Genomic DNA, 19,395 nt, shown 5'->3' with positions numbered 1-19,395 from the left:
CAAAAATCTGGAGTCCTGCAGCTGCAGCAATGAGGGCTCCTACTCAGAAGGGCAGAGCATAGACATAGGCTTCTCGCTCCGTCACCTCCTTGTTCCATCTGTGCCCCAGCCCATTAGACGGTGAACAGGACTGTCTTTAGGGCGGGTCTTCCCCGAAGATTCACTGATCCATATGCCAGTTCTCTTGGAAACACTCTCGTGGCCACGCCCAGAAGTGTGATTTGTCAATTTTCTGGAAGGCTTTTAATCCAGTCAAGTTGGGAAGTAGGATAAAGCATCATAGAGCATTCAGAAGACGGAACCTAGAGGACTCGGCAACAGTTACCATGGAGATAAGGGAGTTGCACACAGATGCAAAAGGATCATGAGAGATGAAACTGAATGACTGAATTTAATGTGAGTCATATTCTTAAAATGGCAAAATACTCAGTTTCAAACATCTCATCATTAATAAAAAGCCATTGTGAGTATCAAAGAGAAAGTAGAGGCCGGCAGGTCTAGCCAAAGGAGTCCCAGAACACTCCAGACTTGAGTGGTTTACATAGTCCGTACAAAGGGTGCCTTGCCCTTGAACTCATGATAAATCTAACGTTCAATGCCACGGTCCGTAAGAGTTTTAGTTTAAGCCAGCATTAGGTAATGATTTGTGTGTTTGTTTCTTTTCCTGTTGCCACGACAAAATGTCTGACAAAAGCAAGTTACGGAAGGGAGGGTTTGCTTGAGGGTGTGGTGGGGAAGTCATAGCAGCTTTGTGAGGCCTGGCCACACTGAGCCCGCAGTCAGGAAGCAGAGAGAGGTGACTGTCACTGCTCAGCGCCCACTGTCCTCCTCGTTCAGTGCAGAGCCATTGCCCATGATGTTGCCCGTATTGAGAGTTGGGTCCTCCCATCTCAGTTAACCCAGACTAGACAGAAACTTTCTCACGTGTAATATTGACAATATTAACCATCACAATTATCTCTGCATTTCCTTTCTCCCGTCATAAAGAGCTCAAGTAAGAACTCACGGGTGGTCAGATTCTGTGGATCCTTGAATATGCATGCTCCTTGACCTCTCTCCAGCCTTTGAAACTGTTGACCACTTTCTGCATAGAGCACCGCCTCCTTGATGTTCATGCATTAGCCCATGGTTCCCTCTCTTTCTTCCCAGACTCATCCCCTTCATTTAGATCACCCCGTAGGACTGCGCCTCCTTACCACCTCAGGTAGTTCAGTCTCACATCTCCATTTTTATAACTCAGACCCCTGTCCTGTTCTAAGGAGCTATCAGCTGTCTGTTTTTTGATACTTCCCCTAGGTTTTCACAAGCGCATCAATTGATCATCAAGGTGTTGATGGCTGAGGATCTCTTCTCAGGTTCCCATCCTTCTTTCTCAATCTCCACCTCAGTTCCCAGCATTCACGGTGACACTCTGCCTGGCCAGAGATCTGACTTCCTCCCAGACTCCTTAGACCTCAGAGCAGCCACCAAATCCTGACAACTGTGATCTAACTATTCTCCATTGTCTCTAGAGGACATATCCTCTAATTGGGTACTAGGGTGAGTGCTATCAAGTCCAAATCTGCCTTCGCCACTCCCCAGCTTTATATGTGTGGTGGTTTGAATGAGAATGTCCCCCATAGGCATATTCACAGATTTGAATACTTAGTCATGAATGTGTGACACATTTGAAAGGATTAGAAGGCGTGGCCTTTTTGGAGAAAGTGTGTCACCCGGCAGGGGCTTTGAGGTTTCCAAAAAACAAACAAACAAAAAAACCAAAAAACAAAACATTTGAAGCCCAGAGTGTCTCTCCCTGATGCCTGCAGATTTGGATGTCAAACTCTCAGCTCCTTCTCCAGCACCATGTTTGCCAGCCTGCAACCATGCTTCCTGCCATTATGAAATGCACTAAACCTCTGAAACTGTAAGCCAACCCCAATTAAATGCTTTCTTCTGTAAGAGTTGCCATGGTCATGGTGACTCTTCACAGCAGTAGAAAAGACTAAGACAACATTCCTCTATGCTACCCCTTCACCTTCAGGCTACCACCCAAACCTCAGTCCTCACAGCCTGATGTATCCAGCTCTTCTCTGAATCTGGGAGTTTCCCTCTCTACAAGTGTGGGATTTTTATTATTCTTTTCAAATTTCATATGCAAATACTATGTCTTTATATCATATGTACCCTCTGCTCCCTGCTCCACCTCCTCCCAGGCCCTTCCCAATTTCATTTCTCCTCCTCCTCCCTGAGTCTGCCTAGTACAGCATGTGAACACATGGATGTTGGGTTACCCACTGGAGCTTGGGTAACCTAGCATAGGCAACACCCTTGAAGAAAACTCATTGTCCCTCCCCTATAAATGGTAACTACTAGTAACTCCCCAGTTAGCACCAGGGTCCTGTGAACACTCTGATCTATGTTGACTGGCTGGATCTCCTATCCGGCTTGGTCTTATTCAGGAGACCCTGGTTGCTGTGAGTTCACTAGTACCATGACCCCTTTATATCCGGAAAACACCATTTCACAGCAACTTTCTCTGACGTTTGCCTCTTACGATCTTTCTACCCCTCCTTCCTGGTGCTCCCTAGACCTGATGGGGGAGGAGTGTGACATAACTGTCCCATTGAGGGCTGAGCCTATGAGTTGTTTTTCCTCCCAGCCATTCCTGAACCAAGCAGACCCATCCACTCCTCTGCTAACACTGCCCTCCACACAGATGCCCAGTGACATGTCTTAACGTCTCCTTGATGATTTGTATCCCGATAGACATCAAACTTTGATGGCAGAGGCCATGGCAGTTCAACTCTGATTTATTTCTGATTTCTTACTCCCAGGATAATATCTGATTTAAAAACTACTTTTTTTTTTAAAGATCCTACTTTTAGATTGTTAATTGAAGTAACAATTTCCTCTATTGATTTTTCTCATCTGAGCCTTAGTTCTATAATTATTATCAACAATCCATTGATCTTACAAATAATAGAGTTGGTCCTCACTTGACATGGGTTCCAAATTCTCCCAACCGTACATCAAAAATCTGGGAGAGGTACTGTCCTCTTATATTGGAGTCTTAAGTAGCCAAGATTGTTGTATCCTAGGACAGCCTTAGAGCCAATTCTATGGAGCACCAAGGGATGAATGCATGTTAAAAACTTCAAGTTCAGGGCTGCAGAGATGGCTCAGCAGTTAAGACAACTGGCTGCTCTTCCAGAGGACTCAGGTTTCATTTCTAGCACTGACATGGTAGATCACTGCTGTTTATACTAGAGGTACTGTTTGTACCTCTAGGATCAGGGGCACCACTGTCCATGCCTGGCCTCCATGAGCATACTGTACCCAGATGCATAGACACACATGCAGGCAAAACACCTATGCACATAAAATATTGTCTTAAAATCGCTTTCCAGTTGTATGTAGTGGTATATGCTATAATCCCAGAGCTTGACAGCTGAAACAACCTGGACTACACACTGAGTTTGAGGCCAGCCAGGGGACTCATAGCAAGGTTTTGTCTGAAGGAGGAGGAGAGGGAAGGAAGTGGGCAAGGAAGAATGAAAGGAAGTCAAAGGAGTAAAAGATCATTAACAAAACAAGCTCAAGAAAATGCCCAAGCAAAAGGGCAAGACTGAGTGACAAGGATTTCATCCTTTGTTGGCAATCTATCTTCTAGAAGTCTTCATAAATGGCAATACAACAGGACAAATGGTTCCTCCTAGTTTTCCTTGCCAGTTGGTCAGCAAACCTATGGTTTTTTTAAAAGTCATTTGAATGTATGGACGTGCATGTTTCCCTGTGTACATGTTTGAGTGGAGGTCAGAGGAAAACACTAGGTGTCGTCTTCAGCAATGGCAGCCTTTAAGTCAAGGTCTCTCAAGGCCTCTCACTGGCCCGGAGCTCAGCAAATGCATTGGACTGGCTGGTCCGGGAGCCCCAGGGATTTCCTGTGTCCTCCAGGGTGCAGAATCTTGTTAAGCGTTCTGGCAACTGAACGCATGCCCTTGTCTTGTGAGGCAAGTGCTCTGCCCTTTGAGCTATCCCTTCTGCCAGGAAACCTAGGCTTCACTCTCTTCAGTTGAGCCCGTCACCTCCTTTGTGGGGCCTCCTCCTCTTGTTCCCTGTGAAACAAAGTAAGCTAGATGATTTCGGTGGGTCAAAGTCCTGTCACAGTGCTAATTAATCTTCCTACAACCATAAGCACTGAAAAATAAAGTAAAAGAATTCATAGAAATAAGAACCTCATCATCTTATTATAGTTTCAGTTATTTCAGATTACATTAAAATAAATTTAGTATAATAATGTGCACAATATTAGGCAACTGTTTTTTTTTTTCACATAGTAAGTGACATTCTATTTCGTTAACATTAAACTGGATATTGGTTTGAAACATGTTTGGGGGAAAATTTTGTAGTGATATATATTGATTTTATCCTGGAGACTGGAATAGGCTAGAATTCAGGATGACATTTAAATGTGTTTTATACTCAAATGTCATCTGAAGTTGCCATATGTTTTAAGGTTTGGTCAAAATACTTATTATTTATTACATGGTTATATTAATATCTAGTAGGTATGAAGGAAGTGAGATTTTTTTTTGCTGCTATTGCTGCTGCTGCTGCTGCTGTTTTGAGTCTGTGTCCCCTGTAGTTGAGGTTGATCTTGAACTCCTGATCCCACTGCTTCTACCTCCCAAGCACTAAGTTGCAGGTGCACTCTGCCATACTTGTCTACATTTATTTTATAAAGAAATGAAAATATTAGAAAACTATCAGATTAATATTCATGAGCACATTAATGCAAAGAACACCTTGTTCATCTTGCTGGGCTTGTTTGACTCTGAGAGAAAACCTAACTCTGCATAGTCTTCAATATCCGTTTTCCTTCTACTGCAGACTAACAGCCTCCCGAGGCATGTTAGGCAGAAAAAATATAATCTAAAGACTTAGTGAAAACAATCTTGAGGCGTATTGTCAAAATGATCATCATTTTATGCCTTTTTACTTGGATTTTGGCATCAGCATTTCTTATTCCATCTTTCTTTTTCCAAAAAGTATCATACTTATATCAATGACATCAAGGAAATAATTAAACTGGACAGTAGTTTAAACAGTTGTAGCACAAAGCAAAATACAGATGAGATGAAACAAATCTCAGAAGGAGGCAAACAATTCTTTCTCTGTGTGCATGTGTTTATGTGTGTGCCTTCATGTGTGGACATGTTCATGTGTGTGCAGATACATGTGTGTGTGCCTGTCTGTAGAGACCAAAGGACAACCGTAGCTGTCATCCTCCGGTACTTTTTATGTTGTCTTTTGAGACAGGGTCTTATGCTGTCCTGGAACTCAGCACACACTCCAGTCTGGCTGGCTAGTGGCTTAGGCATCTACCTGTCTCTGCCTTCTCAGTGGTGACCAGGCACCATTATACACAGCTTTCTGTTTTCATGTGTGTTATAGACACTGCACCCATGTCCCGACGATCGCAAGCAAGCATTTTCCCAACTCAGCTATCTCTACAGTACCTAAACAATTGTACATAAAATTTAAAATAGTTGGTTGGTTTGGATGAGACAGCCTCCTGTTATGTATCAAGCCTTCTACTCAGAATGTAGCTTAAGGTAGCCTCAAACATTATTATTATTATTATTGTATATTATGTTATAGAAAGTTAACATCAAGTCTAATTTCTGGGCCAGGGAGAAGGTTTATCAGATAAAGAATGCTGCCAAGACTGCTGACCTGAGTTCAAACCCCAAGACACACATGACAGGAGAGAACCAACTTCCAAAAGCTGTTCTCTGACCTCTCCACACACATAGCGGCATGCGTGTCTCGTGTCTCCACTTCCACATGTACACTGAAGAAACATAAAATAAATATTTAATTTCCAACTCTTCTATAAAACTTTAAAGACATAGTTCACCAAATATTAAGACACTGACATTTAAAAAGAGGTTATCCAGTCTTTAGAGTTCGGTGCGGCTACTTTTGTTGTGTGTGTGTTCATTATTCCGAAATTCAAGACATGATACTAGCTTTTGTTATAATTTTAGCACACTGCTTAACAAGAAGGTTTCTTATAGTTTTTAAATGGTTGGAAGAAAAAAAGCAAAATGTCACGACACTTGAACATTCTACCATACACAAATTTCTGTGTCCATACACAAAGAAGACAGCCACGCCCTGCCTGAGGCTGCTTTCACCCTGTGATGGCAGAGCTCACATGACCAGTGAAACCTAAAAGAGGCATCAGCTGGCTCCTCTTTTAAGCACTTGACAAGAAAAAAAAAATACAGCCTACCTACAAGCAGGACAGACAAAGAACAAATAATATACATCATTTAAAAAATAATATAGTATATTTAAAGGTGGTTATCAAAGCAAGCAAACAAACAAAAAAATCTAGAAATTCAAACCAGTAGCACAGGGTCAAAAGGGTAGCAGGATGCAATACCAGATTTCATTTTCATGTCTTCCCAGATAGAGCTAACATCTCACTTAAGCCTACAACAGTCATATTTTAAGTCCAAAACCAATTTGCCTGTTACAGGGAATTTACTATGGCCTTGCAATCAAGAAAAATCTCCAGGCAGGACTATAAGGGGAAAGTGGGTGAAGATTTCTATCCAGGGAACTGTGGCTGCCTGCAGAGCTGCTTTTGCATTATTAAGGGTGAATGGAGGAATCAACAGCTCTGTGCCGCTGTGTGGATGGCGAATGAATACACAGGCGAGTCTATGTGTGTGTGTATGCATTTGTGCTGTGTGTGTATGCATGTATGTGTCTGGGTTCATGTGTGTGCATGTGTGTGTATGTGTCTGTGTTTGTGCATGTGTATGTATGTCTTTGTGTTTGTGTGTATACATGTGTGTGTGTGTATGCACATGTGTTCAAGAATAGCACAGAGATCATTTCAGGTGTCTATCTCTCACTGAACTGCAAGTTTCCTGTTTTTTCCTGTTTCGGCTAGGCTTGTAGACTGCTAAACCCTAGGATTTATTTGTCTCTATCCCACAATGCCAGCGTTACAGACACCTGCAGCCTGGCCTGACATTTTACAGGGATGTTGGGGATTCAAACTCAGGTCCTTATGTTTGCAAACAACAATTATTACCCACCGAGCCATCTCCCTAACCCTTCATTGGCACCTTTGGCCTCAGGCAACTTGATGTTTAATCTCTCCTCTCCCTTCCCAACAGGTATCTGGGCTGCTTTAAGCAAATCAGCATCAAATCCCCGAAGCCTCGACTTTCCCCCTTCAGAAAGTGGAGCCAGCCCTCTCCTCATCCACTGAGGAATGACATCATTTCTAATAAGAGTGTGAGGGAGGCTAGCACGGTCCTGGAGAAGTGCTCAAGAAATGTTTGCTTCCTTCCCTCACTTCTAATCAAATCGAAGTTCTTGGCTCTCAATTAAAGATTTCCGAAAGTTCCCTTTAATCTCCTGTTATTTTTTGAGAAGCCTGAGCCAAGCAAGCCAGACAAAACAAACAGCAAATGACCAGAAGAAATGTTCAGTGCCAAGATCTCCACTTCCTCACACAGCCCCCCTGCCCACAAGGCAATGCCCTGCCTGCTGTGTTCCCGCCAGGGTCTTTATTGCACATGTATTTCTTTTTTATATGTTTCTGACACTCTGTCCACCACCACCACCAGCATGGCTCTCTCTGTTGATGCCTCTTCAATCCTTAAGTGGTTCCATGACGCTGTTATTTGAGTCATCCTTCAGTGGTTTCTGGGACATAAAAACAGTAGAATTAAATGTCAGAAGTGACACTATTTTCTTTGACAAACTGTACAAATAAATATTTCTCTTTCCCCCCCCCTTCCTAGGGTGGAAAGAATGGACAATAAATTTGGAGTTGTGTTCCCCTTAAATTGGCCTTATTTGTGGTCATTATTCTGAAATATTTACAAAGTAATTTTGTTCTTTAAACTTTCCCCCTTCTGTGTTCTTAGGAAATAAGATGGAAACAATTGCACATTTTGGTCATTTCAATGACATTTTAAAATGTACATATTATGATGTAGAAATTGAAATATTATTGTTGCCATAGAAATATGAAAATTTATAATATAAATGTATGGCCAATGAATGATTTGTTTTCACTTTTCTGGTTCCATGAGTGCAGTTTAATTTCATGTCAATCACATATCACATAAATGAAGGGAGGTTTCTCTTAGTTTTTCTTCATTGCTACCATCAAAGTGACTCTGAATCTCCAAGACACAATTAAAACATGGAATTGTGGCCTGCATGGCATCATCCTGTCAGCCAGCATCTCTTCTCATTCTTGTTTTTGAAACTAGTAACAGAAAATTTAAGAACCAAGGATGCACTTTTGTTAATAGAATGCTTTTACCTGTGGTGTGTGTGCAGCCTGTGTTTGAACCCTCGCACTCCATTAAACTGGGTGTGAGGATGACACCTGTGATTCCAGCTGACACTTGGCAGGTGGAGGCAGGGGGATCTAGGGTTTATGGCCAATTCTACTGCATAGTGAGTTTGAAGTTAGCCTGAGCTGCTGTCTTAAAAATCCAGTCAGCAGACCTCCAAGACAGCCCAGCCAGTAAAGAGACTCGCTACCAAGCCTGACAATTTGAGAGTGATCCCCAGGACCCACATGGTGGAAGAAGAGAACCAGCTCTCACATATCTTCCATATGTGTACTGTTTCAAATGCCACCCCCCAATATGCACGCACGCACCCACCCACCCACACACACACACACACCTAAATATTTTTAAAAATTACAATACGAAACAATCCAACCATACAAACAAACAAAAAACATTTTGTAGTTAGAAAGAATTTTGGATTCATGTTAGGCCAGTTGCTCAATAAAGATCCAACATCTTTTCGGCCCCTTACAACGGTCCTTCCCAAAAAGGCACTCTACACAGCTACTGGCTGGCTACCATAGAGACTCTTTCTTAGTTGGGTCCGAAAGGTGCTTCTTAGATTTCTCTACATCATGGTCTTGTGTCTGTGGCTCTCCACTGATGGGTGTGGTGGGTTTGAGTCATTGACGGAGTTTCGGACAGCCAAGGCTGGGAAGCTATAGGAGCTGGGAATAGTCAGATGACAGGCATCGGCCCCAGAAAGCCCTCCTGTGAGGGCTGCTGCACATTACGGTAGGGCACTCACAGGCGCTCTGTATCAGAACCTCCACGGGGCTTTGGCATAAAAAGCACCTGCACGGGGAATCTTCCTCCTCTTTCGTTTTAGGACAGACCTCAATTTCCTTGTGGTCAAATAGGGATTCATCAGAGAAGCTAATTCAGAGTTTTGTTGAGAGAGATCAATGAAATTCCAATAGCAAAGTGCACCGCAGAACGCCCAGTGCATGCAGCTCAGATTCTCTACTAAATAGCCAGGGCTGGGGCAATTGCTCAGTGATCAATTCTGTTGATCTGATACGCATTCCCAAAACCCGTTGAATGGGGAAGGAGAGAACTGACTCCACAAAGTTGTCCTGTGACCTCTATACATGTGCACTGTGGCACATGCATGCCTGTACACATCACGCATACACACATACACACAAACACACGCACATGCACACACAATTTAGGAGTAAGTTCAAAGGTTTGGGCTTCATTCAGTACATTCAGTAGAAGTCTTCAAACATCTGTCAGTATGGATTCTTCTCATCTGAGAACAGACAAGTTCAGAGCAAACATGTTAGACATAACACTTCAGACGTGAGACATAAACACCCTCACTTCACAGATGCAGTATCTGCAATGGAGAGAGGCTCCACGACTCGTTCAAGGGCACAGAGCTGAAACACGACTATCTAGCGATCCGGTAGATGCCTCTTCAGCCACAGGTCTTCAGTCAACACACTGCTATCTGCCCCATAATGGAATGATAAGATTTCTCAACTTTAGGTCTGGTGATTGCACACGTAGTGGCTTTGGCAGGATAATGTCCGAGTTAATAACATTTGAGCGTCCCCCTAAGTACTGGGCACCCTGCTTTTTTCATATGCCTACATATTACTTTCTTTATTTATGTCCCACTCTGTGATGAAAGAATTTAAGGTGACCTTTGGGCATTTTATCAACAAGCCCAGATCTCTGGCTACTATCACACCCTCTAAGACCTGGACAGTCCACTAATTGTTTCCTAGAACTCAGGGAAGGAAATCTGGGGAAAACGTGCACAATTTGAGACCCTGAACTACACTCAGTTTTTTCTGTGGTATGTGCAACAGTGCAACAGTATATGCGCTAGGATAACTCATAACATCAAGAATTACAGCGGGTATCAACAGGTTAGCCTTAGCCATCCTGGCCACAAAGAAAAGAACAGGCATTTTACTGTGCCCTTGCTTGGCAGACATAAAAGGGTTAATTCTCCCCTGCTGTGTGCCAAAAAAATGTCTAGTTTACAGACTGGAACGAATATGGTACCTTTGTTTAAACAGCCAATTTCCAGTTTTGTGTGGCTATTGAGATTCCTGAGCTAGTGACAGGAAAACCGACTGGGTTACTTACTTTGAATGTGGACACATGGACTGTGGGAAGGAAACTATTTAAGATGGAGCTTAGGGAAAGTCGGGGGGGGGGAGCAGGGGTGGAATCGCCTTTCCCCAGCTGAGATTTTTTCAGGATGTCGTCATACAATCTCCAAGACCTCCGTGGAACAGTAGATGGCTCTCATTGGTTATATGCAAATAATCTGAGAGCCCATGGTTTCCTGGCAGAGAAAAACTTATACCAGAGCAAAGATCCAGTCTGAGACTGGCTCTCTGCAACCCTGAAAGAACAGTATTCTCAACAGTGCGACGTCAGCCTTTGACATTCCAGGAAATAATTCCATAGTGTCACTCAGGCTGGTGTCTCACCAGTCCTAAGACAAGAAGACACAAGTGCAGTGTGTAATATTTAAGTTTCCGCACAGCCTTTAATACAAAATCCAGAGCAAAAAACCATAGGGGGAGGCCAAACTACATTGAACATTGTCACTAATAATTAAACCTAGTTTAAGGGAAGAAAGGGCTCCTGCCAGGAAATTGCAGGCACAACCTGAAGCTTATTTCCTTTCCATATTACACTTGGGGGGGGGGTCCTTGCCACGTCCCAGATGTTACACCCAGATAAGGCTATGTGTGGGTCATTAATGTACCCTCAGAAGTTAGCCCGTCCTGGAAGCACAGAAGCTGTTCTGAGGTTTGCTGACCTGTACATTTCAACGTGTTTCATTTTCTCCAAGAGCAGGACAGCTGAGAAAGGTCTGAAGGCTTCAGGTTAAAAGCTGGGAAATGTACCAGGGCCCCACACCATGACATCATTTTCTTGCAATGCAATGAAGCAATGACAATTCTATGAAGGGGGAAAAATGGCTAGAGGAGCCTTGGCAACCACAGTGAGTCCCTGAATTTGCAGAGGAAGGGCCTGCCTAGCTCAGCTCTTGCCTCTTTGTTAATGTCCTTGGGTAGAGCATTTCAGAACAGAGTTGGTAAGAGGGATTGGGAGAAGGGGGGGAGGCTGAGGGAGAAGAAGAGGGAAGAAAGTAGAAGTAAGGTAGGACAGTGAGCAAGAGTAGGGGGAAAAGGAGAGTGGGGGCAGAGAACAGGAGAGGCAAAGTGAAAATGAGAGGAGAGTGAGCAGGAAAGGGACAGCTAGGGGAGAGAACAGGAGAGTGCTCTCCCTAGATCTAGACCCCGGCACACTACTATTTATTGACAGTCCTGTGGCTGGTCCAAGGGAAAAGATGAGGATGAAGCCAGTCCCCGTGCAGGGCTACTCCCACCCTTTACTGACTCACACTGTCTCACAGCAGACTCTGTTTCGCCGACTTTCCTGGAGATACACACAGAAAGGCCTATTCACCCAAACAGAGGGGTAACAGCAAACCAAAGAAATGATGCTGAACCAGTCCTGGTACAGCCTGCCATCACCTCCCTGGAAGATTCTCCTCTCCCTAGCAAGCATTCCCTTATATAAAGTCTGGAAGGGGTGGGGAATCCACTTTCAATCTGGTGTGACCCTCCTGAGACGTAGAACTTTCCTGTGAGTTTCTTGAGCCGTCCTCCCCCTCCTAAGAGGGGCAGTTCCATTACATTCAGCAGAAGCAGCTGCAAAGGCCTTGTCCTGGGGCACAGGGCTGAGCGGATGACTGTCCTAAGTAGCCCTGTCAGTATGTGGATACCGTCCTTGTGGGTATGGGGGGGGGGGGATGCACCCAGAAGTGTAAGTGTGAGAATTTGCCTGATTATGAGACTTGGGCAAATGAGCCTTGTGAGTGGGCAACTCCCAAAAAGGAGATCCTTTTTTCAGAAATGGCCAAAAAAAAAAAAAAAAAAAAGTCCACAATGCACCAACAGGCTCATTGGCTTGGTGAGAAGCAGCCCTGGTGATCTTGCGCAATGCACACCACTGCAGTGGAGCTCCTGGCCTCCCCAGGGGCAGAACCTGGATTCCATCTAGCCAGTCCAGCCCTGAGTCGAGGCAAGGATTTAAGAGCTCTGGCCAGCATGTACAGTGTCCTGCATCAGAGTGTCCTGCCGCCCCTCCTCTGCTTTGTATCGGGGTTTGGAGAACTGTCTTCCACACTGCATCTCTGTTCACTGGCTGGATGGTGGCTTCCTGTAACTGAGTGTCTGTCCCCTTTGTCATACCTCAGTAGGGACTGCAGAACGGCTAAGAAGGACAAAACACTGAGTACAGGTGAGGCAGAAGATCACAGCTCCTTGACACTTTCATATACATTTCAAGAAAATAATTGGCAATAAATCACTTTTACAGTGCCACTTCCTAGCCTCTTGGGACTGTCCCAACCATGCCAGATCACCTCTGCAGCAACCGAGGAGGACCAGGTGGCCAATCTGATCTGGGTCTCAGGGAGTTATTTCACGGTGGGAACCCTACAGAGGCAGGTATGGTCCCTGGGAAAATCAGACATAGCCGAGAGGTCTACCTATCTCTAGGAAGGCTCAAGATCCCCAACCCACGCACGGACACACATATCTTCTCCTCCACTTTTCCCTCATTTTCCTGGGGGTGGTAGTCTTTAAATGAGTCACTATTTCCAAAATCTATTGAAAGCTCTAGTTGTTGTATGACCAGGAAACATAGCACACCTAGAGAGATTGATAGAACTTTATATTTTAAAAAATACCCACAATTACTGGGGCTTTCTTTTTCTGCCAAATTGGAATTTTTCTACTCTCTGATCACTCCCATTAAGTAGTTGTGATCTCTACAGTTAACCTAATAGAGAAAGGGAATTTATTTTTTATGCTGGTGGATCTGATCATAAGATCCAGGACTTGTTTTTTTTTTTTTTTTTTTTTTTTTTTTTTTACCATTTGAATAACCTTCGTGCTTGTTCATACACGTTGAAAGTGTTGCTTAACTCAACTGCACAGATCAGGCTCATTGAAGACAACCCTTTCACCTTGCCATAGACAGGGAGAAAGATCAAAGCTGCTGGGGTTTTTCCAGGATGACCCCTGCTTTGTTCTAAACACTTTGCCATCTCCTGTTTGTAGAAGCTCAGACAACCCCCCCTTGTTTTTCTATTCTATAAACCTCCTTCTTATAAACAAGACACCTCTGCTCATTTGTCGTCTTAGAAAGAGGGGATTCACCCTCATAGGGAGATCTTTGCTGTGTCTTCTACACTTATAGTACGAACTCCTTCCAACTTTTAAAATTCGCAGTGTTAAAGCAGTGAAAAGCATCATAGGACTTGGCAGGTGAGAAAATGTATTTGAAATGGCTTTGTTCTAGTAAGACTCATGTTAAATAATGAAAGGCAGCTAACCTATTAATAATTCTGCCTTAAAATACCCAGGGCAGAAGACCAATGGCTAGTGTTTTTTAAAAAGTGACTCTGACTTATTAAGTAATGAATTCCTTTCGGATTGGAGGATAGAAAGTATGATAACTGATTTCAACTAGCTCATAAATTATTATTGACTAAGAATACTCAGGGTACCAGACGTATATTCTCACTACAGCACAATGATTTGGAACAGTAAATATCCCAGCCCAGGGGCCAGCAAGAGGCTCAGTGGGTAAGAGTACTTTTCATTAAGCCCAATGACTGACGTTCTTCATCCCTGGGACTCAACTCCTACTGCCAAGTTGCGCTCTGACCTCCACACATGCTGTGGCATATGCATGCATGCGTACATGTGTGTACACACAAATAATAGTTGTTAAAAAAACAACAACAACAACAACTCCAGCCCACAAAACACAGGTGATACAGAAAATAAACCATAAAGAAGTTTGAACAAGTTACATATTAATAAAAGAACTGAAAAGCAAACCCTTTCCCCTTCTGTTTTCCCACACGTGAAACAAAGGAGACAAAATTAGCTGTCATGTCCAGAATCCTGGGACTTAAAATACATGTGCTAGTGTAAAATGTCAAGCCCTCACATGCTTTGTTTGGCAAATTTCATGAAAAAGATAAGCTCAATGGAATTATGACTTGACAACAAGAAGGAAAATACAGAGCTTGGCCACAGTTTGGAAAGAATGCCATTTGCAGCCTGCAGCAGCCTGGACAGGAGGGAGCTCAGGCAGAGAATGGTGCCCCAAGATCAGGCAGAGAGCACCTCGCTCAGGCCAATCAATCAACAAAGATTTTATTTGACTCAGGTTACTTTATTTGTCAAGGGACTCTTAAGGGGGTGCCTGAGATAACATGGACAAGGATTATATGCCCCACTGAGTGTAGTAGATTGCAAAAATATCTTAGCGACTAGCTCTGTAAGACTAGGGAGGGAAGGGCCTGGGTAACCAGAGAGGGCTTAGGAAATATTCAAAGAATGCTCTGAGGTTGAGCCTAAACAGTGGAGCCTGGCTGGGGATTGTAAAGAAAGGGCAGTTGCAGGCAGACAGAGAATGGGAAGTGAAATGGATTTATCCTCTTTAAGTAAACTACCCAGCCAGCACTTGGGAGGGGACATCATGCTTAGAAAAAAAGCACTTTGACCGTGAACCAAAGAATAAACCTCATCTGTCCTCAAAATATAAAGATGCTTTGGTATTCAAGATTTCCCACCAGGCTCACTGCTCCCAGAGAGAAACCTAAAGAAAGAATGTAGCTCTTCACCGGTGGATTCTCTTACAGCACCGAAACTGTAAGTCCAGTGTGCTACTCCTGCTGCCAGGCCAGTCAGGAAGCTGAGACAGAATTGAGGTTTAATTCTAGAACTCATGTATCCAACTCTTTCTTTTCTTTATTTCCTTTTTTTTTTTTTTTTGTTCATTCCTATCTTTTGTTTCAAGCTATCTCATGCTTTCAACTGTTTCAAAGATATTGATGGGGTCCTTTGTGTCTGGCACATCAAACCCTTTTGAAGGGGATGGCATGCGAGTCTGGAGCAGCAGGCAGTAGGTATGAGCTTTTAATATTAGCTCTGCCTCTGACTCATCCTATGTTTAGGGCTTGAAGGCTTGGTGTTTATTCTTGGGATATAGTTCAGGCATTTTCCAGATGAGGAAGGGCTCTGGGGCAGCTAGCTGGCTTTTCCTAATAACTCACCCAGTCTTCTTCATTTTGTTTAAGCATGGGTTACTTCTCTGAGGGTCTTTGATCCCCGGCCTCAGACATTCTGGCACCAGGGAGCCTTAAAGGTCAAGGAGCAAAGACAAACTGAGGTGGGTGAAATCAGGGGACACTGTTAGCCACCTCTGAGGACCTGTGGGGCGAACAGCGGCTTCTAAGATGGATGGTGTCATCCACAGCATGAATAACTGTGAGATCGAGAAGCTGAGGCAGAGACCCACAGGTGTGTTCTGGAGCATGGCTGTGTGGAAGAGAGCCATTAAACTGTTTCATTTAATCCATGTGGATTGCCAATGTTCAACATCAGGAGGTCCAAGAGCAATAGTACACGCTTGAGCCTCAGTTTCCTCGTCTGGGGAATAAGGGACTTGGTTTCATTAATTTCCTGAGGCTCCTTTCAGCTTCAATTGCTGTGCCTTTTATTTTTTTTTTTATTTTTATTTTTTTAATACATTGATTCTCCTCACAGTCATTTGGCTCCACTGGGCACACAGATGGACAACTTTTGCATTCTCTTCCAGTACAACGTGAAACAATATACGGATCCAGTAGAAAGCTATGCATAAATGGAAATACTGATTGGCAAGATGTCCATTCAGTAAAAGCACTAAGTTACACTAAACACCTGCTAGGTATGTGTGATGGTTAGCCTTAATTGTCAATGTGACAATTGACAATTTAAGATCACCCGGGAACAGAGTCTCAGTAAGAAATTGGCTAGATCTTCGCCTGTGAGCAAGTCTGTGGGAGATTGTCTCAATTAATTGATGGGGAAAGACCCAGCCCACTGCAGGTGACACTGTTCCCTTGGTGTGAGTTCTTAGCTCTCTAAGAGTGGAACAGGTGAGCTGACAATTGATTGTGCATGCATTGGTGTCTCTCTGCTCTTGACTGTGGATATGACTAGTTAGTTTAAGTTTCTGCCTGCCTCAACTTCCTCCTGTGATGGATTTGTGATTTAACATAATGTTTTCTCCTCTGGGTTCCTTCTTGTTGGGATATTTAATCACAGTGGCAAAAATGAATCTAAGACAGCATACTTAACCTTTACTTCCATTACAGCACAACCAAATACTTGACAAATGATGTTTACTTAGGGTTGTCTTTGCTTGTTTGTTTTAGTTGTAAGAAGTCATACCTCAAGGGATCCTCTGTGGTCTTCACCAAATTCCCCTCAATAGTACCATCTTGCAAAACCCATACCACAAATTTACAACCAGGTCTTAGGCACTGACATTCAAGGTGATGACCCTGTCCAGTTGTCCTCCGTGGTCTCACACATTCGCCTTCCCCTTTGAAACCCTGCAAATTCCTGGAAACCTCTTATCCATTCCCAATCTTTATACCTTTGTCATGTCATGAATTTTATATTAATATACCCACACGTATCATAAATGTATAAAATAAGCTTTTATAATCTCAGAATCATGGCTGGAGAGATGGCTCACTGAATAAGAACATTGGCTTCTCTTCCAGAGGACCTGGGTTCAAGTCCCAGCAATCACATGGCAGCTTACAAGTGTATGTAATTCTAGTTCCAGAGGATCTGACACCTTTACACAGACGTACATGTAAGACCAAACACCAAATGTTTACAAAAATAAAAATTAATTAATTAAAATAATCTCAGTATCTTATTTGCTTATTTGTTTATTTATCAAGATACTTAAGACAGAGTCTCATGTAGCTCAGGCTGGCCTCAAACTTATTTTGTAACCACGAATGAGCTTGAAATTTTGATCTTTTTGCCTCTACCTCCTGAGTGCTAGGATTACAGGTATGTAAACCATGCCTCACTTCTGCAGTGTAGGAATCCAATCTAGAGCTTTGCATGTGTTATGCAAGCACTCAAACAGCTGACCTATAGGCCCCAGCCATCAACTATGTACTGAAGTGAGTGATTGCCACAAAGCAATTGAACAGAATGGAGAAATTTGGTCTCTAAATTAAAAGCCAAGATTAGTCAATGAATGCAGGCAGTGAAGGGGGAACTCGACTTCCAAGACTAGATCAGAACTAGCCTGTTCTTTCAGGATGTTCACCTGTGAGAAGCCATGTCACAGAGAAGGGAGGATTGTGGACTTTGATTGTTTTTTAAGAAACCTACTTTATGTAGGGTTTATTAAATGCTTCTACCTCCCTTCCAACCCCCCAAACACCAGGTAGGAGAGAAAGAAGGTTAGTGGGGATGAGGGTGGAGTTCTCTCTCCTACTTTCTGTTGGGTAGGGTTGTAGGACTCTTTTGGAGGCAACACCACTATCAGTCATCCAGAAATCCAGAAGTCCAGGTCACCAGCAAATGAGTAAACAGCAAATGCAGCAGCAGCACCAACCAGCAGCAAGCAGACCTCCTCCAAGCAGCCGCGCCTTCTTCCTCTGAGCTGTCATATTTATACTCCTCAGAGTCCTCAGACTTCAGCTAATTCTGCCTGGCAAACACCACGTTTCTCACGAGACACTTAAGAAGTGTGGACAAACTAAAACCCCCAACTTGGAATTTTAACAAAAACATGTTTACATATCATAAACCAAAACATCCACGACAGAGGATAATAGCTAGAGGCCACCGGAAGGGTCAGGCACTCCAGTCAACAGACGAATTCATCTGTGGCTCTGACGATCAGTGAAGTTGTCTTGGTCTCTTCAGCCCAGCTCATCTGCTGGCTGTACACCTGAGTGACATCCATAATGGCCTCAAAAAGTCAAAGAGTTTCCCAGCTGAGACCTGCATGGGTACTTAACTCACTGAATCTGGTGATAAAATGATAAAAATGATTGTTCTTTTAGGCCAACGAATTTGGTGTAATTGTTACCTAGCTACAGCAGCCTGGACATTAGCTAAATGCTAGGTCCTCAGCCCAGATCCCTCCTGTAAATGCTGAGGAAATTGAGCCACAAGGTTCACCCATCTACCCAATGTCATCACCAGAAGCCACAAGGGGAGATTCAAGTTAACTCTGGACACTAAGCCACTGCCTTCTCCTGTCTAATGAGTGATACCATTAGAAAAATACCTGCAGAGCCAGCTGTGCTGCACATCTGGAGGCCCAGAACTTAGGAGGCTGAAGCAGAAGGATCTGGAGTATGAGGTCAGTCTGGGCTATAAAGTGAAAACCTGTCTCAAAGAAAACCAAAAGAGAGGAGGAAGGAGCCAGTCACAATGGCACAAGCCTGTAATCCCAGCACTCAGGGAGGCAGAGGCAGGTGGATCGCTGCAAGTTCAAGGTTAGCCTGATCTACAAATCGAGCATAGGACAGCCAAGGCTACACAGAGAAACCTATCTTGGAAAAAACAAACAAACAAACAAAAACCGAGGAGGAAGTAGATGAGCAGAGGCAGGAGGAGAAAGGGGGATGATGGGATAAAGGAGGAGAAGGAAGAAGAAAAGGAGGAGGAGAAGTAGGAGAAGGAGAAAAATCAGTAAAAGAAAGGACCTTTCTAGGCAGGGCCCAAACACTAAGCTCTTTGACATGCTACATTTTTATTTCCATTGAATAAAAGCTGAATTAGCCAAAGGCCTTGACATATAAACAAAAAGTAAGCTGGGTGGCCTTACATGTGTGGTGCTTACAAACGCTGCACATAATTGGGCCATTTGAATGCAACTAGCTCCCAATTAGAGGAAGCAATGCGCTCAAGTACATAAAACAAGAATGATTCTCCAGTCTAGGGGATTTGAAGGCTGTCTGTGCCTGACACAATGAAAGGTCTTTCCTGCTTCAAGAACAAAACTCGGCCTCTATTACTATCAAGCCTGGCCTCCTCCAAACGCTTGCTTCCTGGTGATTTATGACTGGCTGTTTCCTGCTCCTTTTGAAAGTTAGATTTCAACCTAGGAGGAATTCTAAGTTAATTCTCATCTCTTGGCCTCCAGGCAACTT

General features: G+C 43.5%; 1 protein-coding gene and 1 non-coding gene across 2 annotated transcripts in view; one reads left to right on the top strand and one right to left on the bottom strand.

Annotated features, from left to right (window-relative positions):
• Positions 1–7,856, top strand: part of Tmem212 (transmembrane protein 212) — a 30,215-nt gene extending 22,359 nt beyond the window's left edge. The window contains exon 4 of the mRNA XM_060376931.1: positions 7,179–7,856. Coding sequence (XP_060232914.1) covers positions 7,179–7,196 — 18 coding nt within the window. The 3' untranslated portion in view covers positions 7,197–7,856. The remainder of the gene's footprint in view (positions 1–7,178) is intronic.
• LOC132652676 (small nucleolar RNA SNORA81) lies at positions 5,892–6,053 on the bottom strand. The gene has a single exon (XR_009590253.1). It is a non-coding gene; the product is annotated as a small nucleolar RNA SNORA81 (small nucleolar RNA).
• Positions 7,857–19,395: the final 11,539 nt, after the last annotated feature.

The sequence above is a fragment of the Meriones unguiculatus genome, chromosome 2 (genome assembly GCF_030254825.1).
Source record: "Meriones unguiculatus strain TT.TT164.6M chromosome 2, Bangor_MerUng_6.1, whole genome shotgun sequence".
In the NCBI taxonomy this organism is placed as follows: Eukaryota; Metazoa; Chordata; class Mammalia; order Rodentia; family Muridae; genus Meriones; species Meriones unguiculatus.
Note: the sequence above shows the minus strand (reverse complement) of the source record. Positions and strands in the feature narration are given on the sequence as shown.